A 23128-nucleotide genomic window follows, 5' to 3' on the forward strand; every position below is an offset into this window, starting at 1 on the left:
CACAGGTCGTGCTGAGATGGAAAATGGCAGTTGAAAACAGAAGACAAAAGAAAAGCCAAGCATCATCTTGGTGATGGCAATTTTGCCCTCTGATTATAGGATGCATGTTTCTTTTTTAATGGCTCTGCCTGGGTTCAATGAAAGAATACTGGTTGAGTCTCAGAGACTTGGTGCACAGTTTTAAACATAAACAGCCATCATTAGGTAATATCTTTCAAAGACATTTTATAAAATGGACCCCCAAACCACAAAAGTACTTTTCACACCATGGTTTTCTTCCATGAATGTACTGCTGAAAAATGTGCCTACTACTTGAGAGCACAAATTTTTCCTACTGCTGAAGTTTCCATCTACCTAATAACAACTCTACTTTGTATTTAACATAGAAATTGCTGAAAAAGTTCCCATTTGGTGACTTTTAAAACAGTTGAAATCTATTCTGACCAGAGAGAGACACACACACACAGAGAGAGAGAGAGAGAGAAGAGACAGAGAGATATGGAAAGAGAAAGAGTCCAAAATATTTACAACATAAAATGAACATTTTACAGCAGGAAAAAAATGTTGCATCAAGTCAATCAATGTCCTAAGATGAAAGAAAAGTCAGTTTCCTGAGTAACAAAAAAAATCATATTGATCTGTCCATTTAACACTGGTTGTTAAGAATGCACAACTTATGTAAGATGGTAGGAAAATCAGCAAAGATTTTGATATTTGTAGCCCCACACAGGTCTCATAAGCAAGCCTGCCTTACCACCCATATAGAGGCAGGCAATGGCTCCTGGGGAGCTACACATAGAGGGCAGGAGGCAGAGCTAATGTGTGGTAGGATTTTTTTTACCTGAAATTTTGGGGCTTAATTTTCAAAATGACTACCTCTTGCAGCAGGCAGGACAGAGATAGATTCCAATTCCCTATCCGTACTCATTATGGTTCCCCTCATAATAATTCTTATTAACATATTTTGTCTCTCACAGCAGCCCCACTCCCTTCCCTTTTCCATCATTACTTCATCTCCTTACTGAAAAAGAGTGACATTTATTTATGCTTGTTATATTTTCACTCAGTGACTTTCTCGGTGGGCCATACTGTCTCTGTCTTCCACTATCTCTTCTTTCCCTCCACTTCCTTTCCAAGACCAAATTCCCTCTCCCCCCATGAAACCTAAAACTTTTCTTCATATTCTGGACTCTAGGGAGCCCCTCTTTCCTCTCTGATACAGCTATAGGATTCTTCAGTACCCTTCAGTGAAGTGCCAGAGATATACTCAGTCCTTTCATGCTGCCTGGTGAATTGTATTTCAGGTTATTTCCTTGGAATTAAAAGGGCCTAAGAAACCAAAATTCACTGCAAGTCACATGTTCTCATGAAGCACTACTAACAACTCTATAGAGCAAAAGGGAAAAGGCTCTCCTTTGTCAATTTCCAGGCTGAAGCTTATAAAACTGTGATGGAATAAAAAGTCTTGAATTTGAAATTAGGATATCTGGGCTCAAGTCTGATCTTGGCCAATTCTTAGGTGTATGACCTTGAGTAAGTGAATTAAACTACCAAGTCTCATATTCTTCATCTACAAATTTTTCCTAAAGGATTCTTGCCCCAAAAAGTTAACTTAGAGAATAGATTAATAGACTGGTTAAAAATTTTATTTATAATATATATTACTTGTAGTATCTGTTATATATATATATATATATACACACATACATATACACACACATATATGTATATGTAGTATTTATTATATACATATATACACATATATACATATGTATATATACATATATATACATATATATGTATATGTAGTAGCTATTATGTATGTTTATTTTTTTCCTTAATCTTAATCTTCATATTGAGCCTAATTTCTTTTTTTTTCTTTCTTTAATGTTTATTTATTTTTGAGAGAGAGACAGAGCGCGAGTGGGGCAGGGGTAGAGAGAGAGGGAGACACAGAATCCAAAGCAGGCTCCGGGCTCTGAGCTGTCAGCACAGAGCCCAATGAGGGTCTCGAACTCACGAACCATGAGATCATGACCTGAGCCGAGGTCAGACGCTTAACCGACTAAGCCACCCAGGCGCCCCCTGACTAATTTATTTTAAGCAATAAGCCTATATAGAAACAAAGGACATCCCCAGGGAAAGGCTGACAACCTGGTTGTCAAGGGATCTTCAGGAGTGGTTGTCTGTCATGGCCAGAAATTTGATTTTGACAGTGTTCCAGAATTAACCCATCCAGGGATGCTGATTGCTGTCAACCAAACTCATAAACAATTTGTGTGCAAACTAGAATGTCACTGTCTTTTCCAGTATCTAGTAACATAGTAAGCAGAATTGGTAATAAAAAAAAGGCACTTGGTAATTACAGATTTAGATCAGGGGGAGGTTAGCTAATCTTTTAGGCAAATTTATCTATATTATGTTAAGACCAATGAATGTCCTTGTTCCATAGGGGAAAATATGTCTCTGGTCTGGTGTCTTTCAGATTCAGCATTTCTCCTCTAGGCGTTGATGAATTAACATTCTAAATTCTCCTCTGACTTCCCATATCTCTAAATTTCATGGTACTATCCCCTCTTTTTATGATACACCTTACATTTGTTAATATCACTAACTAAGCTACAGGTAAGTCACTATTTCCTGAGTCTGGGATATATGATGTCTCCTCCCATTATGTGTTGATTTAATTGTTCTAGCTATTAGAATTCTAAAAGTCCCCCACTCAAGCAGCCGAGGGCTACGATCAGGTAGCCTACTGTTGGCTGAGTAGTCCAAGTTATTAGCCTGGATTTCTCATTCTCTTTTAGCCCCACTGGGCATATTATATCATATACATATTATGGTCATTTATTCAAATAAGTAGTGGAAATGGATAAACTGATTTCCCCAGGTTATCTTCTATTGGATTATGTTCTTAGGGTTAAATGAAACAATTAAATCTTGCCAGATCGTTCAATTTTATTTGATTTTGAGAATAATTTTGTGACGATGTTCTCATGTAGAAGAATATAGGGCCTGTGGCTTGGGAAGTACTAGATGGTAATCTTTCTAAATCAATAAGGTAATTTAACAGAAACAACAAAATATTGGCCCTAGACTTAGAAAAAGGTAGTTCTAACAGTTCCCTGTAATACACTTAAAACAGAAATATATATGTGAGATCTAGATGTGCTCAAAAAAAATTGGGAGCGACTATTCCTTTTCAGGTAGACTCATCACTTTCAACACTAAAATTACTCAACTCTTTAGAAAAGAGTTAATTTCATGAAATTTGACTTACACATATCTGTCAAGAGCAAAGCTACATACTGTATTAAGCAAGAATCTTTTGGAAAAAGAAGCAGAATGGGCTGTACATCTTACAGACTAGAAATATGGAAAGATCCCAAATGTTGCTGATTTAATTACCATTTTCTGTTTACTCTGTTGGTTCCAGATTTAATCTACAAAATTGAACTTGCAGGAGGCCTGGGAGCAATCTTCCTTCTCCTTGTACTGCTTGTGATCATCTACAAATGCTACAATATTGAATTAATGCTCTTCTACCGACAGCATTTTGGAGGTGATGAAACTACCAATGGTAGGCTCTCTCCTATTGTTCAAACTCTAAAAGGCATGGATTTGTGATTATGTAAGAGAATATCACCATTCTTAGAAGATATGTGATGAAATACTTAGAGTTACAGGGCTATGACTAAGGCAAGTTACCCCTCAAATAGTTTAGAAAAAAAATATGTATTTATCAAGAAAGAGAGCAAAGGGGAGGAAATATTAACAAATGGTGAATCTGGGTAAAGAATATATTGATGTTCTTTGAAACTATTTTATTTTTGTAATTTTTCTATATGTTTGACATTATTTACAAATTAACAGTTTAACAAGGAGACATTAGTTGATCAGGAGCTAAAACAATTGCTGTCAAAACCCTTCCACTTACTAAGAAATAAATTAAGAATAAATTCCATTATTTTCCTCCATAAAATTCAAATGCAGGTACAGATCATTTTTAGCCATTCCTGGCATTGAAAAAACAAATCATTTAGGAAACAGATTAAAAGCTATGGATGTTATCTTTTTAAAACTCACAGTGCATCTGGACCCACATATTTTTGATGATTATAGAACCATTTTCACAGAGGACCTCAATGGATTGAAGTTCAGAATGTAGCTTATAATTTTATGTTTACTATCTATGTCCTTTGGAAATCTTATGAATTAAATAGCAATAAAGCATTGTATTGAGCTTTGAAAATGATTTAATTTTTCAAGAGAATAAATTACCATATTTCAAGTCAATATCAATAAGAAATCATGACATGTCACTCCTTATGCATAAAGCCCTCACCCATGAAATACTGTAAGTCTTAGAAACATGTGTGCGGAATCCTTAGGTAAGCCAAGATTAAAAAGAAGTCCATTTGTAAGTCATTAAAAAGGAAGGTTAAATTTTAGTTTTCATTATGTTGAAATAATGAAGGTTAGAAGTTTTATTTTGCTAAGATCATGGTCTTACCTCAGAGGAGAAGGGCTCATAATTTTGTTTATCTTTATAGTGATAAAAGAAGGGCAGAGTGGTAACTGTAAAAAGGAATTTTTTTGAGGAATCTTTGATTTTGGTCCTATGGTTTCTATTATGTAAATAATATAAGTGGATTTTAATTGACTATGTTTTTATAGTAAATTAGAGAAATGCTGTTTGATGCATACATATGCATGCTCTTTATCAAAGGAGTGTGTTTACCTATCATAGCAGCCCATTTAGAAGTATTACAGACCCTTATTCAGACATAGTTTCAAAGTGAGAGATTAGGGCCTGTTGCAACCATAATTATATGCTCCAACAATATAAATGAAAATGTGGTCAATTATACTAAGTTTCTATATACAACAATTAGTATAGAAAAATGTGACTTCTTACCTGCACACATAAAATAACTAGATGAATTGTGCTACTAAGGAAAAAGTCACCGGTTCCCAGGTGCCAACAAGGGGCTATAGTATCCAACTGGGAATGTAAAAGATGCATTGTCTGTATGAAAGAACATGAAAGGGAGACTCCTGTGATTAATTTGTTTTGAGTCATGATTATAAGCAATTTGTCAATACTCTGTAAGTGATGATACAATTTATTAAGTTAATCTGCAATAATTATTTTCATCACCCATACTCAATAATCCAGATTAACTGATCAGCTGTAGTAAATATTTGTAAGATTAAATTCATACTACCATCATAGGACATTTCAGGGATAAAATATTCCATTTTGTGTCTATATCTCCAATGTGGCCCATGTGGTCAAAGATAAATAATCTAGAGCATTTCTGTTAGAGAATTGTGCATTGATTCCAAATCAATTGTTTTTGGGGAAAAATGGAATGTGGGGGGAAGGGATTTCAAGAGTTTTCATTAGGAAGGGCAATACAAATATTTTATAGTCCTACATGGAAACTTAGACCTGAAATACACAACCTGTACTAGCTGAATGGAATACTAAAAAGTCAACAGGTATGTGGTAAGGATGAATAAATGAATATTAAAGCTCTTTTAGAAATACTCGGTTTCATGATGCCCAATATCAGCTAGATAACGTCTGAATTTTTCATTTCTTTATTTAATATTCTGACATCTTATGGACACAACTTAGTTTTACCCATATACTTTTTTTTCATGTTTTCTCTTTGATTCATATCTATAGTAGCATTTTCTGAAAGTTCTTTAAAAATGCCTTATTTTTATAAAATAAAATCAATCCAACAAACTTTTACTTCTTAGCCTTTTTTTTATAAAATTCATTTCATTTTAATCCATCAAACAATGACTAATTCATTTATTTGACCTTTGAGTTGTTCAGTCATTAAATATTTATTAAGTACTACGTGGCAGGCATTATTTATGATATATTTACTTATATTCTTCATCTGGATCAATACACATAGTATAGTAGGCACTAGGGATATAATAATAAACAAAGTTACACAGTCTTTGCACTTTAGAAGCTAAAGATTTAGCACTGTGTTTAGCATAGCCCCAGAAGAACTGGATTGTAAACAGGAATGGCCTCCTGGTGGTGAACAGGATTAAAATTTAAAAACAGGGAAGGACAGGTATGACAACAGGAAAATTCTTCCACAGTTTGGTTCCCTTTCTCATAACTTCTCTCTTCATTAGAAACAACATACCTATGGTGATCACTGTGCAAGCCCTCTTTCTTATAATGCTCTGCCATCTGCATTGTTCTCTATTTCCTGGTTCCTTAGATGAGCTTAGTCAACATGATTTAACACAAGGAAGGTTCATTAGCCTTGCCTAGCAAAGTGGTGTTGTGGAATTGCCATTCAGTTTTAAAACAATTTTCAGGCCTTCCTGTTAACCTTATTTGCATCATGTTGTTGATTTTGCTCTTCCATCTTGCTCTCTCTGTGATCAACAGCTGTGGCTATTCATGAGGTTTTCTTGGCTGTCTGCATAATACTGAAGTGCATTTTTTGTAAACTGTGGCATCTGCATCACTGCTTGCTCACTAGCTGGCATTCTAGAGCTTCTGGGACATCTGACATGGTGGCTTTGACAGCACTCTTCCTGTTCTGTCCAGCCACCATAAGCTCTTTATCTTTAGCTCATCTTAAAGGGACATGACTAGAATCAGAAACAACAACTTTCCAAAGAATGATATGCTTCTAGAATGTTAGGTAAAATTTATTATCCAGACATGTTAGGTGTTAACACACATCAAAGACATCCATGTTTTTTGTCATACCTTGATTTGGGATATGCAAATATAGTAATATTTTTCTAGAAGAAAGTCTGTAGCATCACCAATATTAGGGTATAGGTGAAGCGAGTAAGGATGAGAAATATGTGAGTTTAGGCATGGCTGGAGGGCAAATAGTCTTAATCAGGATAAGCAATGGAGGCATGAGTCTAATGGCCTGGTCAGATGGGTCAAAGACTCAGGTAGTCATTGCAGATGTCTAGCTCATAGTAGATGCTCAACAAATCATTGTTGAATGAATCGATAAGTAGTTGAATTTAGGGAGGTTTGTGAAGTAGAAAAGTTATTGAAGTCAGAGGAAACCAGAATGCAGTCTGACGTTATGGAGTTTGAGGAAGCAGCACCATCCATTAAGAACAATGAAATACATTCTGTTCGTAGGAATGGATCTGTTTGTCCTTTGGCCTATTTTATTCTTCCAGCTGTGTATCATCAGCAGCTCTAAGTCCCAGGTGAGTAATTATAGCTGGAGAAAGTCAAGGGCTTGCAGGTGCATCCTGAGCTTGATTGGAACAAGGGCAGAGGTGCTGAGATTACCAGGAGGTTCTTACATTAGCATTGCTTATGAACATTCTCACTTCCAAGTGGTGTTTTATGCATAAGAGTGGAATGTGTCCCATTTGTAAGCCAAATGATCTCAACTATCCAGTGCAGTCCTTCATGTGCATCTGTTTCTTGGCAATCAAGTAACCCAACCAAAGTTTACAGAAGCCTTTTCCAGCCAGAGGGCATGCTAAAGAAAAATCTTTTGGCTTCAGGCACCATCATAACATAAATAACCAGAGTTCCTTTCATGTGGGGGTGGTGAAGACTGGAACCTTACTAGAATTAGAACAATATAATCCTTTCTCAAATATCTCTAGATAGGGGGTTCCACCTACTTCTACCCTAGGGTATTTATATCTCTTTATATTCCTATCATTTAGTAGGTAGAACTAAATCATTAATGGTATAGATGAGTGGCTGCTTCATTCTGTAAATTACCTTTTGGTCAGTTTTACCTATATTCTAATCAGGTCTGCTTTAATGGAAAATATCGATGTGTTTAGAAACAAATCCTAAAATGTTTTCCCATCATTTAAAATTATTATTTGCAAGTAACTAGGTTTAATAAATACTAACAGTTTCATTTGTCTATGCTCACTACATTAACTTTTAAAGATAATTTTCTATAAATGAGGGAATTTTGAAAGCCACTGTAACTTTTCCAATGTGGCCTTTCTAAAATCAATGGGGACTAATAGCTTGAGTAGCTATATTCATTAATAATTTTTAGGAAAAATATTTAAACATTTTACATATTCTCTTTGAAGAGGCTGGCTCTGAGCCAATACAGCAAAGGAGGAAAAAATACTTTCTCAAAGCAAAATTAACTCCCTGACTAAATGTGTGAAGGGAAAACCTAATTTGGCAATACTGGAAGGATGTATATTTCGAAACAAAGGCTTCTTTTGGAAGCTTGTGTCAAATTATTTGGCCATGGATTGAACAAGAGTAACAGACAATACACTTGTATAAAACCCAGCTGCTGTCTCTAATATTTGGTGATAAGCTGCTTTTTGTATATGAAGATGACGATACTAACCAACTGGAAGTATGGCATGTGTTGTGAGTAGTGTCTCCAGGAGTGAGGCTGGATTATTTTGATCTTCCACACTCTAGGGCCCAGCCCCTCTTGGATCTCTTGCACATATTTGTGCAAACGAGGTATAGTCTGTGACCAAGTAACAGAGCCAAGCCAGCTGGCACAGAAAAAGTTCAAATCCATGACTTTGGTCTATTTAGTCCTGCATTCAGACACACTGAGCTAATCACTCACACATCACTGAATATCACAAGATGTATAGTCACCAAAAGTCACAAATAATTCTCTCTTATTCTTCCTGACTATAGGTTTCCCATTACATATCAGTTTCAGTTCATATCACATGACTATGTTGTGTTGAAATGTGCTAGATTTCTTACAATATGGCATGTGGCTTATTTTGTCTAATTATTAATGACAGTCACTAATTATAGGGCTTATTCTAGACTGTTAGTGGTTATAGAATTTTAGTACTTAAAGAGAACCTGCTAATACATAAAACCCACTTGTTATTCTTCATATTTAAGACAACAAGGAATATGACGCCTATCTGTCTTACACAAAAGTGGACCAAGATACTTTAGACTGTGACAATCCTGAAGAAGAACAGTTTGCTCTTGAAATACTGCCAGATGTCCTGGAAAAACACTATGGATATAAACTCTTCATCCCAGAAAGGGACCTGATTCCAAGTGGAAGTAAGTACTTTCAAGTACTTGAAACTTTCAAGTTTTGTATTTAAAAAGCTTTGTGTCTTTTATGAAGTTATATGGAAGCTTCAAATGTCAGAGCCAAATATTTAGATAGTTGTTCTCACAGATTTTATTAAATTCAAAAGTGTTCTGATATTCTACCACCCAAAATTTTTAAAAGGCACTCTCACTTACATTTTAGGCATGGTTTTTAAATTGTGCTTTAATGGTATTTTTTTTATTATATTGCCTTAGTGTTGTGAGAAAATGATGATCCTTAAAAAAATCTCCAAAAGTCAAAGTCTTTTCAAAGCATTACAGTTCCAAAGCTGATCTTCTGTCATTGTGCTTCTACTTATACCTACATTCATTGCTACTAATAACTGAATTTATGTGTTGTTACTCGTTTCCAGATTTATAGAAAAAAATCCACATAAAAAAGATATGTGAGGCCATTGGGTATAGCACTTTCACCGTGTATTCAAATTATTTTAAAGAAGTGCTGGACTATGTGGGCTTGAATGCTACTTTTATATCATGCTACATATTGAAAGCTATATTTGAGTTTTTAGAATAAATTCAGGTGCAAGTAAAAATATATATTTAGTTCCTGTTAATGTTCAGAGTGCTGTACAGTCTAAACTGTAAGGGGGATACAGAAAAGCCAAAAATATGTTCCTTGCCCTCGAAGAGCTTAAAATGCCATTGAGGGAAAATAAAAGTGCTAGAATTCATTTGCGTATGAGTCTATATTAATATCCTTGAGAGGGGGAGATTAAAATGTGACTACAAATCAGAATATGGTAACTTTTACACATGTAATAACAAAATTAAAAAGCTTGCATTTTCCTTACTTCACAGTACGTAAAATATCTTGACATAATTTCATTTCACCTTTACAATAACACTATGTGGAGAGAGAGCAGGTACTATTATCCTCATCTCACAGATGAGAAAATAAGTTAAAGAAATCCAAGATCAGATAGCTGGCAAATGATAGAGCTGGGATTCGAACCTAAATCTGTTTGACTTTGGTTCTCACTCTGCTAGATCATGCTATTCCTCAATAACATTTATTCAGATTATCAGCAGTCCACCAAGGACACTAAACTGGCAGGAGACTATTGAGTTTTGGTTGTTTATCTCTTTTCTCAGAATGCATATATGTCTGTTTCTGTGTGTACATGAATATACACACTTACATGTTGCATAGGAAGGAAGAAAGACAACATTTATTGTTCCATTACTTCCCTGAACCACAAATGTAATAATTCTCCAAACTCTTTCCCATGATCTTCCACTCTTTTCTTTCTGTAATTCTCTTCATCTTCATGACTTGAGATACCACTTCCATATTGACTGAACCCCAAGGAACCTGCTGATACCTCTGAGTCATTTTTATTCTTCTGTATCTCTCTCCCAAATCCAGTGTCCATTGATCTTTTCCATTCTCAGCTCTGCTATTCTAGTATAGGCCCTAATCACCTCATTACTACAATGTTGTTTACTCTCTGCCTTCCCTATTTTTCCTCTCATCCATTTCCACTAATAGGTATAAATCCTTGATCATGTCACTCCCACATTCAACGTTAATTTGTTCACCATTTCCTATAGGATAAAATCCATAACTCTTAGCTAAACACTTCCATAGTCTGTTGCTAGCCCAGATTGGTCTCCTAAACTTGTCTCTTACCATTACCCCTACTTATACCTTTCACTATACCCAAACTGTGCTTTTGATATACATTGTGTGTCCCTTTAATGCTTTTGTTCATGTTAGTCTTTTATACCTTTACAAATTCTATTTACTCTTCTCCATATCACTGCCTCTGTGAAATGTCCATAATAATGTCTCCAGCCTTAGGGTTCACCATGCATAGTCCCTTGTTGACCTATACATTTTTTACTCCTGTGATACTTTACATTCTTTTATTATTTTATATATTTGTCCATCTATTTATATCTTATCTAGTCAGCAAGATTGTAAGTTCCATGAAGGCAGGGACTGTATTTCATTTATCCTCATATTCCTTTCATCATCTAGTAGAAAATTTGAGCTCGTTGGATGCGTCATAGATGCTTTTTGATTTTGTTTGGACAGTGTTTAAGACAGGAGGAAACAATGAGACTAAAATAAGTAAGGGTTTAAATTTTTGCATGACAGTATCTAAAAGGCATTTTTCTTTAACAAGGCGAGTGTGAAATCTAAACAGGAGCTTTCTACCGAAAGAAAAACAATATGAGTAATTCATAGGAATAGTCCCAGTCCTTAAATAAGCTACTGAGAATATTGCTTTTATGTTTTGATATTAGAAAGAATACCTATAAGGAGTTGATGGATGAAAAATTAAAAACATCTCTTTACTATTTTTTGCTTAATTTATTAAATTATTTTTTTTATTTTGCCAAAAACATATTGTTAAATGTAGAAATTCTGCAAAATCAATTTTAGAGTGATAATATCCTAATTGTATTAAAGTAATATCATTACCAAAGTTAAATTTATATTCTATGTTAGGTCATCTTCAATAGGATTTAGTGTGGTGCTGGCCTGTTTTCTTGCATTCCAAAATTGTTAGCACCACAATAAGAAGTCTTTATCAACTCCACCAAGTGACTGAAAAATGTTAGTCTTCATGTCTGAATATTTCAACATTGATTATCTTTCATCTGAACTGGAAAACATTGCTTCACCATTGTGCACATTAGAAAGGGAAATGGGGTGGCACCTGGGTGGCTCAGTCGGTTGAACATCCGACTTCGGCTCAGGTCATGGTCTCGCGGTCCATGAGTTCGAGCCCCGCATCGGGCTCTGTGCTGACAGCTCAGAGCCTGGAGCCTGTTTCAGGTTCTGTGTCTCCTTGTCTCTCTGACCCTCCCCCATTCATGCTCTGTCTCTCTCTGTCTCAAAAATAAATAAACGTTAAAAAATTAAAAAAAAAAAAAGAAGGAAATGGGACAACATGGAACACAGGAAAACCACTTTACCTAAGATTCAGTAAATGATACTTGGCTTATTATGTAAAGAAGAAGCTATTGTGTATAGGTGAGAGTCAGACCCAAACACCATGAGGGTGAAAGAGATGCATCCCCAAATTATGTCTTCTTAATGCTCCCATATAGTCTGTTTTGGTGATGTCTCAGGTCAAATGAATCAACATGCTGTGTCAATTTAGCCAAACAGGTGGTAGAATATTTTACACCTCACTGACTTAGCTATTTGTTTGGATAAATTGATTCAAATTAGTTAGTTGTTTTGGTGTATCAAAGACAGGCCTGGTCATCCTCCTTGACCATAGAGTGTGAGGTGTATATAAGCTGTATTTCCTAGCTCAAAACTACAAGATTTGAGTTGGGGACTATAGCACACTGAATAAAAGATAGTAGGAAGTTGTCACATAGTATACCCTGACATTTAAAGAACTTAACAGAAAAACACCCAAAAAGTCACTAGGATGGCAGACATTTTATAGTCCATAGAAGATCTTTTTTTTTTTTTTTTTTTTTTTTTTTTGAGATTATACAACCATCAGACTGAGCAGGGACTTGGATCCTGGGTACTCAGTGGTACACAGGAAGACTCCTTTTACAAGTAAGCCATTTTGGACAACTATGCAGTTTTTAGATGCAACCACTGGAGGGTGTTTGATTTTAATCCTTCCTTCCTGAATGAGGAAATTCATGTTCTCTGAATTCTGATTCGCGAGTGTAACCTGCAGAAGTTCTTAAAAAGGCCCTTTGACAATTTTTCTTTTTCCATCAACATTTCAGAGCTGGCTGAGCAGTCACCATGTCACGATTAACGAGTTTTTCCTTGGCATTTTTAGCACGCCTTCAGGAAGTCGATGAAGTATATGAATAATATACTTGATTTACACATGAATGACAGAGTAGAACATTTTGGACTTGGTGTATGTGTGTTATTAAAGAAGCTTCTGTGGTCTGTATTTGCAGCCATTGGTACAGATTTAACAGGTTATGCTATATAAATATAGACACATTCCTGGGGGGCGGGGAACTAGTTACAATATTATAAGCTATGTTTGTCCCTCACATCTCATTTAAAACATGTTGACCCAAGACTACACCTTCCTCCAAAAACTAGCAATGAGGCCTTTGAGGATTGTAAAAGCAGACTTCATAATATCATCCTTGATCTACAACAATAATTTTCTATGAACGAAATTAATGAGGTCAACATTAACCCATTAATATTTAATGTCTTCACTTTTGATGTCTCTTCCATTTCTTTTGTACCACTCTTATGGTATTCCAACTCAATCTCATTAACGTACAAAACTTTTCAACGCATACAACTTCAAAAGTACATGAATGAGACTCCCCCGCCACCTTCCTTTTGTCTCTGTCCCTGTCTTTGTCTCTGTCTCTTTGTCTCTTCCTCATATGACCAAGAGTTCTCAAAAAGTTTCAATAGAAACATGTCACTTTCTGTACTGTTATGACATGCCCTTCTAGGGAAGTATGCTTTGGCCATCATAAACCAGCAGAGATGGGGAGATTTGACACAAATATTTTTCCTGAAGGCTAAAACTGAAAAGCTTCAGATCTGGACATTATTTTCCTGACGGTGACCTACCTTTCCATTCTTGAGCCTGTGGCCAGAATCTTCCTTATGTTTTCTCAGGTTTAGTGCCTGAATGTGGCAAAAATTCCTACTTTCCAGTAAAAATTTGGTTTGTCTCTTCCCAGGCTAGAAACATCTGTCCTGAGAATAGCAAAAGCAACTTTGTTGCCAACAGGCGTCTGAATGTCAGAACTGACAGGCAACCAAAAGAAAACCAGATAGAAAACACCCTACTCACACTACCTAGAGACACAAATTTGAGAAGTAGAGGTTTTTCTCACCCCTGCAGCTGCTGGGTTTTGTGGTGGAAAGTACTGTACACAGAGCACATTGTGTTCATGGGGCCTAGTGGATCCTTGAGGAATGAACAGATGTGCTCTGAAGCTGACATGTGACCAATAGAACCCAGCTGTGCAATTGAGATCCTGAGATTGAGGACATTTTTGGATGAGTACCATGTAGGTTCTCTAGCCTATCATATCTCAGTGTTTCTGCAGGGATTAAAAAACATAAAACTATAAAATGTTATTGAATTAGGTGGAGGGCTACTGATCAGTTGGAGAAAATAGCATTCTAAAACTAAAAGTGGAAACAATCCAATCCTGTAGCTTTTGTTTGCCTTTAAGAGAAAGCAATCAAGGTACTTAAAAAATGCATATGCAATATTTATTAACAATTCTAAATTGAGCCAGTTTGGCTGAGGCTTTCAAAAAATCTATAAATATCGAAGTGGACTTTGAAGAGAAAAAAAAACCTTCAAAGGCATTTACTTCAATTTTTCCTTCTATTCATAGAAAGACTACGGGGATCTCTATGTGAGTTATTCATGTATTATTGCACTGGTCATAATATGTTTGACCAGCTATGTCTGTTGAAGTTATATTTATGAATTTGGCCTCAAGTATCAGTGTTACTGAAGAAGTAACTGAGTGAGTGAAACTCAATAATCTTATGACTCCTTCAGTAATTTAAGGGGAAAATGATAATGTATGATTACATTCTTGCATTTCCTTACTATTCTAATCTTCAGTTTTTCAATGCTTAGTGCTAGCCATGTGATTGTGCTGACAATGAAATGACAAATGAGTGGAGAATACATCTGGTGTCAGATGATGCCTAGTCACTTCTAAATGAGGCATGCAAAAAAAAAACATTTTTGTACATGGATCTGTAAGTACTCATTGCCAATATTTCCTCTAATAGCTAGACATATTGGACACCATTCAAGTAAATTGTCCTTGGGGAGTAATAAAATCCTTTTCTAGGCAATCTGATGTCTGTGACCTAAAAAGTGTGAGGCAGGGGTGACATGCACAACCATGGAAATTTAATACATTGTGTGCAGTTTAATTACATGGAATAAAATTAGATATGTCCACTATCCCCTTCACGTTAGAGTCAAGAGAAAGGGAACTGTACCCCAATATGCCCAAGATGTACTGAGGTCAATGGACTGAGGTTTCTCATGAAAGTTTGAGGTTAAGGAAGAATTGTGTAGAATTTCAATCAAGAAATTTCCTGCTTGAGGGGCACAAAGAACAGGCACCTTAAAAAAGAGTAGAAGACCATAATAAAATTGTCTTTAAGTACAAAGGAGCCACAGAAAAGACAATATAAGGATCAAGTAGTCTTGTTCCATATTTACTAAGATTGAACTTATTGAAATTAGTTTTATCCACAAGTTTCCAGGGTATGAGGTTAAGCGAGAAAAGAGAAGGGGAAGGATATTTTGCAGACTTTTTGCTAACTCTCCACATTATCTTTCTTTCGATATTCTCTGAATGTGTTCCCTTACCTACCTCTACTCTTGGTAAAGAGGTGAAGAGAGATGAGAAAGAATTTAAAGATGTGGACAATATTCCAGAGTAGATTCTGCCTACTGTCATGCTTTCCCACCTACGCACATATATAATATAATAGCAAAAGTAAAGGATTCACTACCAGAAATATAGACTTCAAAGTCAAAACTGTGAATATAGTTTGCTATACTTACAAGGTCTCAGAAAATCCATGTTAACCATTGATAGACTTATCAACCAGAATTAATTAGGATCCTTAACATTAGTCAGTAGAGAACAAAACTCTTACCAAAACATTTAGCCCAATGAACTATCTATGAATTATCAAGCCAAGGGCTTGGAAGGTGGGGACAGAGAAAGTTTTTGTAGGGTAAGTAATATCACACATTGTTTAGAAAACCCCTCCTTTTGGGGCACCTGGATGGCTCAGTCGGTTTTGCATCCAACTTCAGCCCAAGTCATGATCTCACAGTTGTGGGTTCAAGCCCCACGTCAGGCTTGAGCTGACAGCTCAGAAACTGGAGCCTGCTTCAGGTTCTGTGTCTTTATCTCTGCCCCTCTCCCACTTGTGATCTGTCTCTCAAAAATAAATAAACATTAAAAAAATAAAAAAAAGAAAGCCTCTCCTTTCTACACACACACACACACACACACACACACACACCTAGTTACATAAAATTTTCATAGCCCCAATCTTTGTGGCAGACAACACAGAGAGAATCTTACATCTGCCAGAGGCAGAATTAAGACCCAAATCTTTGGTAATATCAGCCAAGATAAAGAGTCATGTTATCAACCTGCATAACTGTTTCAATAAGTTAGTATTAAACATCATTATTTATAAAGCAGATAGTATTTTCAGTGAGACTACATGATAAAGTACCTCACTGTAAGCAAGCTTCTAGTTATACCAGAGGGCTAATAATTTTCCCAAATATAGAGTGCAGAATAATACGTTTTTTTCTTTGATACACAGGAAACCTATATTATTTTTCTGGCTTCTCCGTACCAGTCATGGAAAGGACCCATCTCAATCAATTAGAACTCATTTTTGGGGTGCCTGGGTGGCTCAGTCGGTTAAGCATCTCATTCTTGATTTTGGCTAAGGTCATGATCTCAAGGTCTTGAGATGGAGCCCCGCATTAGGCTGTGCTGGGTGTGGAGCCTGCTTGAGATTCTTTCTCTCTCCTCTCCCTCTAACCCTCTCTGCTTGCACACATGCTCTTTCTCTCTCACTCTCTGTGTCTCTGAAAAATCCTCATTTCTAATTGCAATTTAGAAATTAAATCTTGGTTTTAAGTCTTTATGTATTAACCCATAGGCTTTATAAATACCACTGTTGATAGCTGTGAGTTAGCTAGTGTTTGCCAAAGATTAATGAAATAGTCTCTGTATTAATGCATCCTATCTTACCCAAATGATTTGTCTGTTTAACTGATAGGGGGTGTACATAGCTGTGGGTTTAAGTATATCAAACTATTATTTGAACCTGGAAAAATAGTAAATCATGTCTTTGTCTACAAACTATTTGTCTTTCAACTTTTTTAAAATGACCCTCACTTAAGTAGGAGTGTCAACACAAAGATCATTTACAAATAGCTAATTGATTAGTTTGATAAATCAGATGGTTAGTCGGTAATAGCAACACCTCATAGAAATTCATAAATATACAGGTAATTTTCTCCCTTGTACGATTTAGAGCCTGAGATTTAGGGGAGTACTGAGTTCTTTTGGAAAAGTAAATACATCCCATTAGAAGCAATTTCTTGTGAGTGCCATTCTTCCTGCTTCTATTTTATTGTTTTATTTCTTTCTTCAGTTTACTTTTTTGCTTTTTAAATAAGTGTCCTGTTTTCAAGTCACTTTTGTAGATCTAATTCTACTTTTCTAAATGCACTGTAATTTTGGTTTATACAACTGCCCCTGAAAGGAATTTTTTAATTGAATTTGCTTTCCTTTTAATAGTTTAGGAAGTCACTTTCCTTGTTTCCTGTTGGCTTGACCTTTCTTCACTTCTCTAATAGGTACACATCCCAAAGAGGGCCTAGTGACAATGCATTTCCTTTCTAGAGTGTTTTCCAATCTCTGTCAACTAATAAACAAAAGAAAAAAGGTTCTTTGCAGTTGCACTTATGTGAAAAATGAATTTATACCAACTTAAGCACCCCTATCAAAACTACATTCAAGGGGATTTTTTTCTTTACCAATTGTAAAGATCACAAATAGATGAATCATAATCAGCTTTATTTCATGTCTGATAATTTGGTGTAGTTTCATAGCCTTATCTACAGAAGCAGAAGGCTATCAGCACCAGGCCTGTTTACTCTTTTCTGTCATCATAAGTTACTTCAAACAAAACTCTGCAAAGAAATACCTTAATGACCTTTTATTTAAGGGATATTTCATATTTTTTATGTGGAAAAAAGAGCCTTTTAAGGGATTCTTGGTACTCAGTTGCTAAATTTGCCTGAATAAGTCAAGGCAAGATTTAATGAATATTCATGTGTGTTGTGGATTTAGGGATTTTTTTTTAAGTTTACTTACTATCTCTTCGTGGTAACAAGCTTTTTAAATGGTTTCTGAAGGTTTCTAAAATGTCCCCTGCAAAACCACAGCCCTACCATGGCAAACACCACTGCCTGTCAGAGACTACACTAGCTATGGATCAGCAATGTCTTAACATGATATCTGTTTCTGCTTAGTTTATTTTGAACTTTTCCAAACCTAAACACCCTGATTAGTCTCTAATTCAGGGACAGAAAACTTTCTCTGTGAAGGTCCAGATAGTAAATATTTTTGGCTTTGTGGGTAATATATGGTCTCTGTTGCATCATATTCTTTTTTTTATAACCCTTAAAAAAATATTCCTTGCTCACAGACCATACAAAAACAGAACATGTTCCTAATGGATCAGGCTCCAGTTCATAGTCATTGGATGCAGAAATACAACCTGGGAGTAAGAGGGAAATTATTTGGGGCACTTGCTGCTTAAAAGCCAGCAACAACTCCCTGACTAAGGATTAGCAAGTAAAAAATGTTAACTCTACCTGTTTGGTCTCTTGTTAATTTACTTATATTTTCCATGATGGCTAGGTCCTGGTTTTTTTCTCAAAGATAAAGAGAAAGAATGAAAAGACTTAAGAAGGGAGGAAGGGGCAAAGGGAGATAGATGAGAAAGGAAGGTAGAACAAGAGAGGGAAAGGCAGAAAGAAAGAATGAACAAGAAAGCAAAGAGGGAGATAAAAGGACAAGAAGGAGAAAGGACAGAAAAAGAGAAAGAGAGGGGTATAGAGGAGCAAGGGGTGGGGGTGGAAAAAAAAACAGAGAGAAAAACAGGGAGAGAGCCAGAATATGGAAGTTAGTGCACAGTCTCTCCTTCTTTTCCTTAGAGCCAGGCAGCATTAAGAGGCACCTCCCCAGCTGCTTTCAAACATTGAGGTTGCTGCCCAGCCACTGATCACCATCCCAAGAAGCGAAATATGGGCTCCACATCTGAAAACTTCCACTTGGTTTTTCACCAAGTGAAATGGAACACGAAATTCAGGGCCCAAGCAAATGTCTCATGTTTTCTTTGGGACACTTGGGCTGTGTCTGCCCAGGGAAAATTTTGATGTTCTACTGACTCCAGTGCATATGATTAATGTATATATAGGGCAAACCAGGATAATTCAGACCTTTTTTCTTCCACAGCAGGTTTTCAGCCGGAATTATCTGGATGGTTGCCTCAACTCTCCACTAGGCTTTGCCAGGATAAGCATAGCCAGTGTAGTATGCAGGAGACAGGGACCAATCCCTCTATCCAAGTTTCCCTTCAACACCCACACACTGCACAGCTGAGCATAGTGGGATCTGTCCTGGCAGTCATTCCTTCTGGGGGCAAATGCAAATTCTGTCTAATGAATCTCTAAGAAGCCCCTAAAATGTTAAATGTTGCATTTGGCTTAGCTCTCAAATAGTGAAATATAATAGACAGATGAAGAAGGAGAACCATACCAATTGAGGGAAAAAATGTACCCTGTTCCCTTCCCCATTCAAGAAAGGAGATAGCAAAAGCCAAAGCCCATGAATCCCAATAAAACCATTTAGTATATGTTTGTATAGTTTCTCTTAATTCTGTAGACACCTGAGTTGTAATTTTTTTAAGTAGAGATATGTATACATAGATATACCTTTTGATTTTAATAGTATAGTTAAAAAGTAAATTAGACTACATCCCAACACATAGAAAAAGGGTTACTCATGGAAGCATAGTTTATGGTGACAGATGTGCTCTTGTATAGATTTTTTTTAATTAAAGGAAAAGCTGAATAATGAGGGAATAATACTACTCAGAATAACCCTTTGGTAAATTATTTTGTAATGAATTCCAACGTAAAATTAACAATTAACTCATAATTTAAGTGGAAAAATTGTATTTTCATGGACTCCTACATTCATGCCATAATTTTGAATTTGGGTTTTGTTTTGTTTTGTTTTGTTTTGCTTTGCTTTGTGTGGAGGAAAGGTGAAAAGAATAATGGGAAAGATGCATGATAGTTTATTTTACTGTATCTTACAGATCCAACTTCTAATGATGAAGGTTCCCACATAACTTCTTTCTTTTTGGGAGCAGGAAGAAAGGAAGAAAATGAAGAGTCAGAGCTGTTGATACATTGGGATACTATTTTTCCACTCTATTGAAACTTTCTACCTTTCCTTTCATTCTGTTTCACCAGTTCTCTAAGTGATAATTACAAAGTGATAACTTCCCCATTGCTGCTTGTGTGGTGTTTTTATTTTGTTTTTTTTTTTTTTTTGCTTTATTTTATTGGCCTTTATTTTTTTACAGATTTCAATGCTGATTTTTCCCTGAATACATGATCTCTTAAAATTCTTAAGAGGTTCCCTCTACACCTAGAAGTTGCCTTATAAACAGTCATTGTACTACTGCATGAGAAAGTCATGAAATGTATTAAGTAAAAACCAAAACAATAGTAACAACAAATTGTTAAATGGGCGATTTCAATGTGTATGTCTTAAAAAGTTTTTTGTTTCTCTATAGGCTGTGTAGAAAGTTTACTCATTTTCACTTGCAAAAGTGTTCTTGCTGCCTAGTGGTGGAAATAAAACACTGGAAAAGAGAGATATCTGTAAAATATGCATTTGTAAAATAAGTTTCTCTTTTCAAATGACTTGTACTGAGCTGTGTGGTGGCCCCACACTATGTACTGGATGTGACTCTTTGAATGCAGTCTGTAACCTTCGGCAGATTTGCAGTGACAAGTGTTGCTATGCTTCTGTAAGCACTGCTTCTGCTAGAGGGCACTGTACATTAGACAAAGCCTTGTGCTCTGCTTAGTAAAGACAGCTCTCTGTTGCCGCACCTGTGACCAAGTCTCCGTTTGTTAACATGTGTGTGTTTCCACTTTTGGCAGATAAGACTTTAGGAAGCATGATTACAAAAGGATTATTCCACAGGATAAATCAATCTAGCATTAGTTGGGTGTTTTTCTACCATGAAAAGACTATATAACATATTCACCTCACTCTCAGAATTGTTCCACAAAGTAGGGCAAAGACCTCTCAACTGATAGATTCCTCCTTTACTGTTCATTCAGTACGGCCTCCATCTCTGACTTCACCCCTTACTCTTCCCCAGAACAAAGAGCAGCTGGTTCAAATTAAACTCATGGGCACGCACACACACACACACACACACACACACACCCCACTTCCCTGTCTCTTAGTTTGAAGGGCCAAATTTGGAACCTAAGGTTGCAGATAACAAAAGTTATTCTGAGAAACAAGCTATGATTCTAGAAGAGATTTTCAACTATTTCTATCACAATTATCTTTGAAGTAGCTCATACACATAAACCCCCCAATTGTTTAGTAGTTTAAAACTAGGGGAAAAACCAAAGCCAACCCACAAAACAGTGGCCCTTCATTCATTAAACAGCTCCATTTCTCTTTTTGTCAATCTGATGTTCACCTCAAGCACTAACCTGGAAGCCTGCCTTGAATTAAATGATTAAATAAATAAAAATAACTTAAATACAGCTGAGCTCTGAAGAAGTCAGCATTTGTATTCATCGACAGAACACTGTAAGTAATAATGAGGAGAAATAAAATAAGTAGTATACGCAGAGTCTTTTTATTGTTATTTTTAAGGAAATGGACTTTCTGAATGTGCAATGCAAGAAAATGTGATATACCTTAGCGAAAGACTGGCTTTTTGCTATATTAGAGTGCAAACCTAATGCATTAAAGACTGGAAATGTCTTTATTTTACTCTTTCTCTCTTTCTGTGATTTGTAGCATACATTGAAGATCTCACAAGATTTGTTGAGCAAAGCAGAAGACTTATTATCGTGCTAACTCCAGACTATATTCTCAGACGAGGATGGAGTATTTTCGAATTGGAAAGCAGACTCCATAACATACTAGTCAGTGGAGAAATCAAAGTGATTTTGATTGAGTGTACAGAAATAAGAGGAAAGGTGGATTGCCAGGAAATAGAATCACTAAAGCACAGCATCAAACTTCTGTCCCTAATCAAGTGGAAGGGACCAAAAAGCAGCAAATTAAATTCTAAGTTTTGGAAGCAATTAGTATATGAAATGCCCGTCAAGAAAAAAGAAATGCTTTCTCGGTGTCATGTTCTGGATTCTGCAGAACAAGGACTTTTTGGAGAACTCCAGCCTATACCCTCTATTGCTATGACCAGTACCTCGACCTCTCTGGTGTCATCTCAAGCTGCTCTTCCTGATTTCCACCATTCAGATTCAATGCAAGTGAGACACTGTTGCAGAGGTTATAAACATGAGATGCCAACCACCACCTTGCCAGTACCTTCCTTAGGCAACCACCACACTTATTGCAACCTGCCTCTGACGCTTCTCAATGGACAGCTACCCCTTAATAATGCCCTGAAAGATACCCAGGAATTTCATAGGAACAATTCCCTCCTACCTTTATCATCCAAAGAGCTTAGCTTCACCAGTGATATTTGGTAGTGAAAACTCTGAAGTCCTCTAAACAGCTATGTGAACATACATAGAACAGAACAGAACATACATAGAACAAAATTTCTGCTAAGCCAAGCATAAAGTACACCTAATAACACTGAGGTGCTGAAAAAGTGTTCAGAGTGAAAGGCACAGAATCACTTTTGTACTTAAAATTTGTGTTTACATTTGCAGAATAGTGGGTGTAAAGAAGGACCTGCTTTTGTAGTATAGTACCTTGTTTCAATGTGTAGTTTTTATTTCTTCCTGAAAATAAAAATGTAAAAATCCTGTTGTTTTATAGTAGGTTTTATGATACTATTTGGACTGTAAACTTAGTAGATGAGAAACCTCCCCCTATTTATGTATATTTCAGATTAACATGGCATTTCAAATAAGGAAAACTTAAGAACTTTAATTGAATTTGAAAATTCTGAACTAAGTACAAGGGGGAAAAGAGAACTTCTACAGAATAACTGAAAAATCAAGAATTATCAAGAAAGACGTGTTGAAGCACCCCAGTTAGAAGATTGTATGTAGAGGAAGATCGGTTAAGAAAAAATGTCACCGAAATTTTTGGAAGTTCTTCAACATAATGGACAACTTCTGTAGACTAAATCAGCAGCTAATATGACAGCTTATTGTTGTATAGGCAAGCACATCTTCTGTAGGCAAGATGTGGTAGGAAGGCAAACAGTATGCATTCTTA

The 23128-nt window shown here is 36.1% G+C and overlaps 1 protein-coding gene across 1 annotated transcript in view; it reads left to right on the top strand.

Annotated features, from left to right (window-relative positions):
• The window catches only part of IL1RAPL2 (interleukin 1 receptor accessory protein like 2), a 626232-nt gene extending 603575 nt beyond the window's left edge, over nt 1-22657 (top strand). Inside the window, exons 9-11 of the mRNA XM_032592069.1 lie at nt 3437-3580; nt 8885-9055; nt 21731-22657. Coding sequence (XP_032447960.1) covers nt 3437-3580; nt 8885-9055; nt 21731-22428 — 1013 coding nt within the window. The 3' untranslated portion in view covers nt 22429-22657. The remainder of the gene's footprint in view (nt 1-3436; nt 3581-8884; nt 9056-21730) is intronic.
• Nucleotides 22658-23128: the final 471 nt, after the last annotated feature.

Source organism: Lynx canadensis, chromosome X, assembly GCF_007474595.2.
Source record: "Lynx canadensis isolate LIC74 chromosome X, mLynCan4.pri.v2, whole genome shotgun sequence".
NCBI lineage: Eukaryota > Metazoa > Chordata > Mammalia > Carnivora > Felidae > Lynx > Lynx canadensis.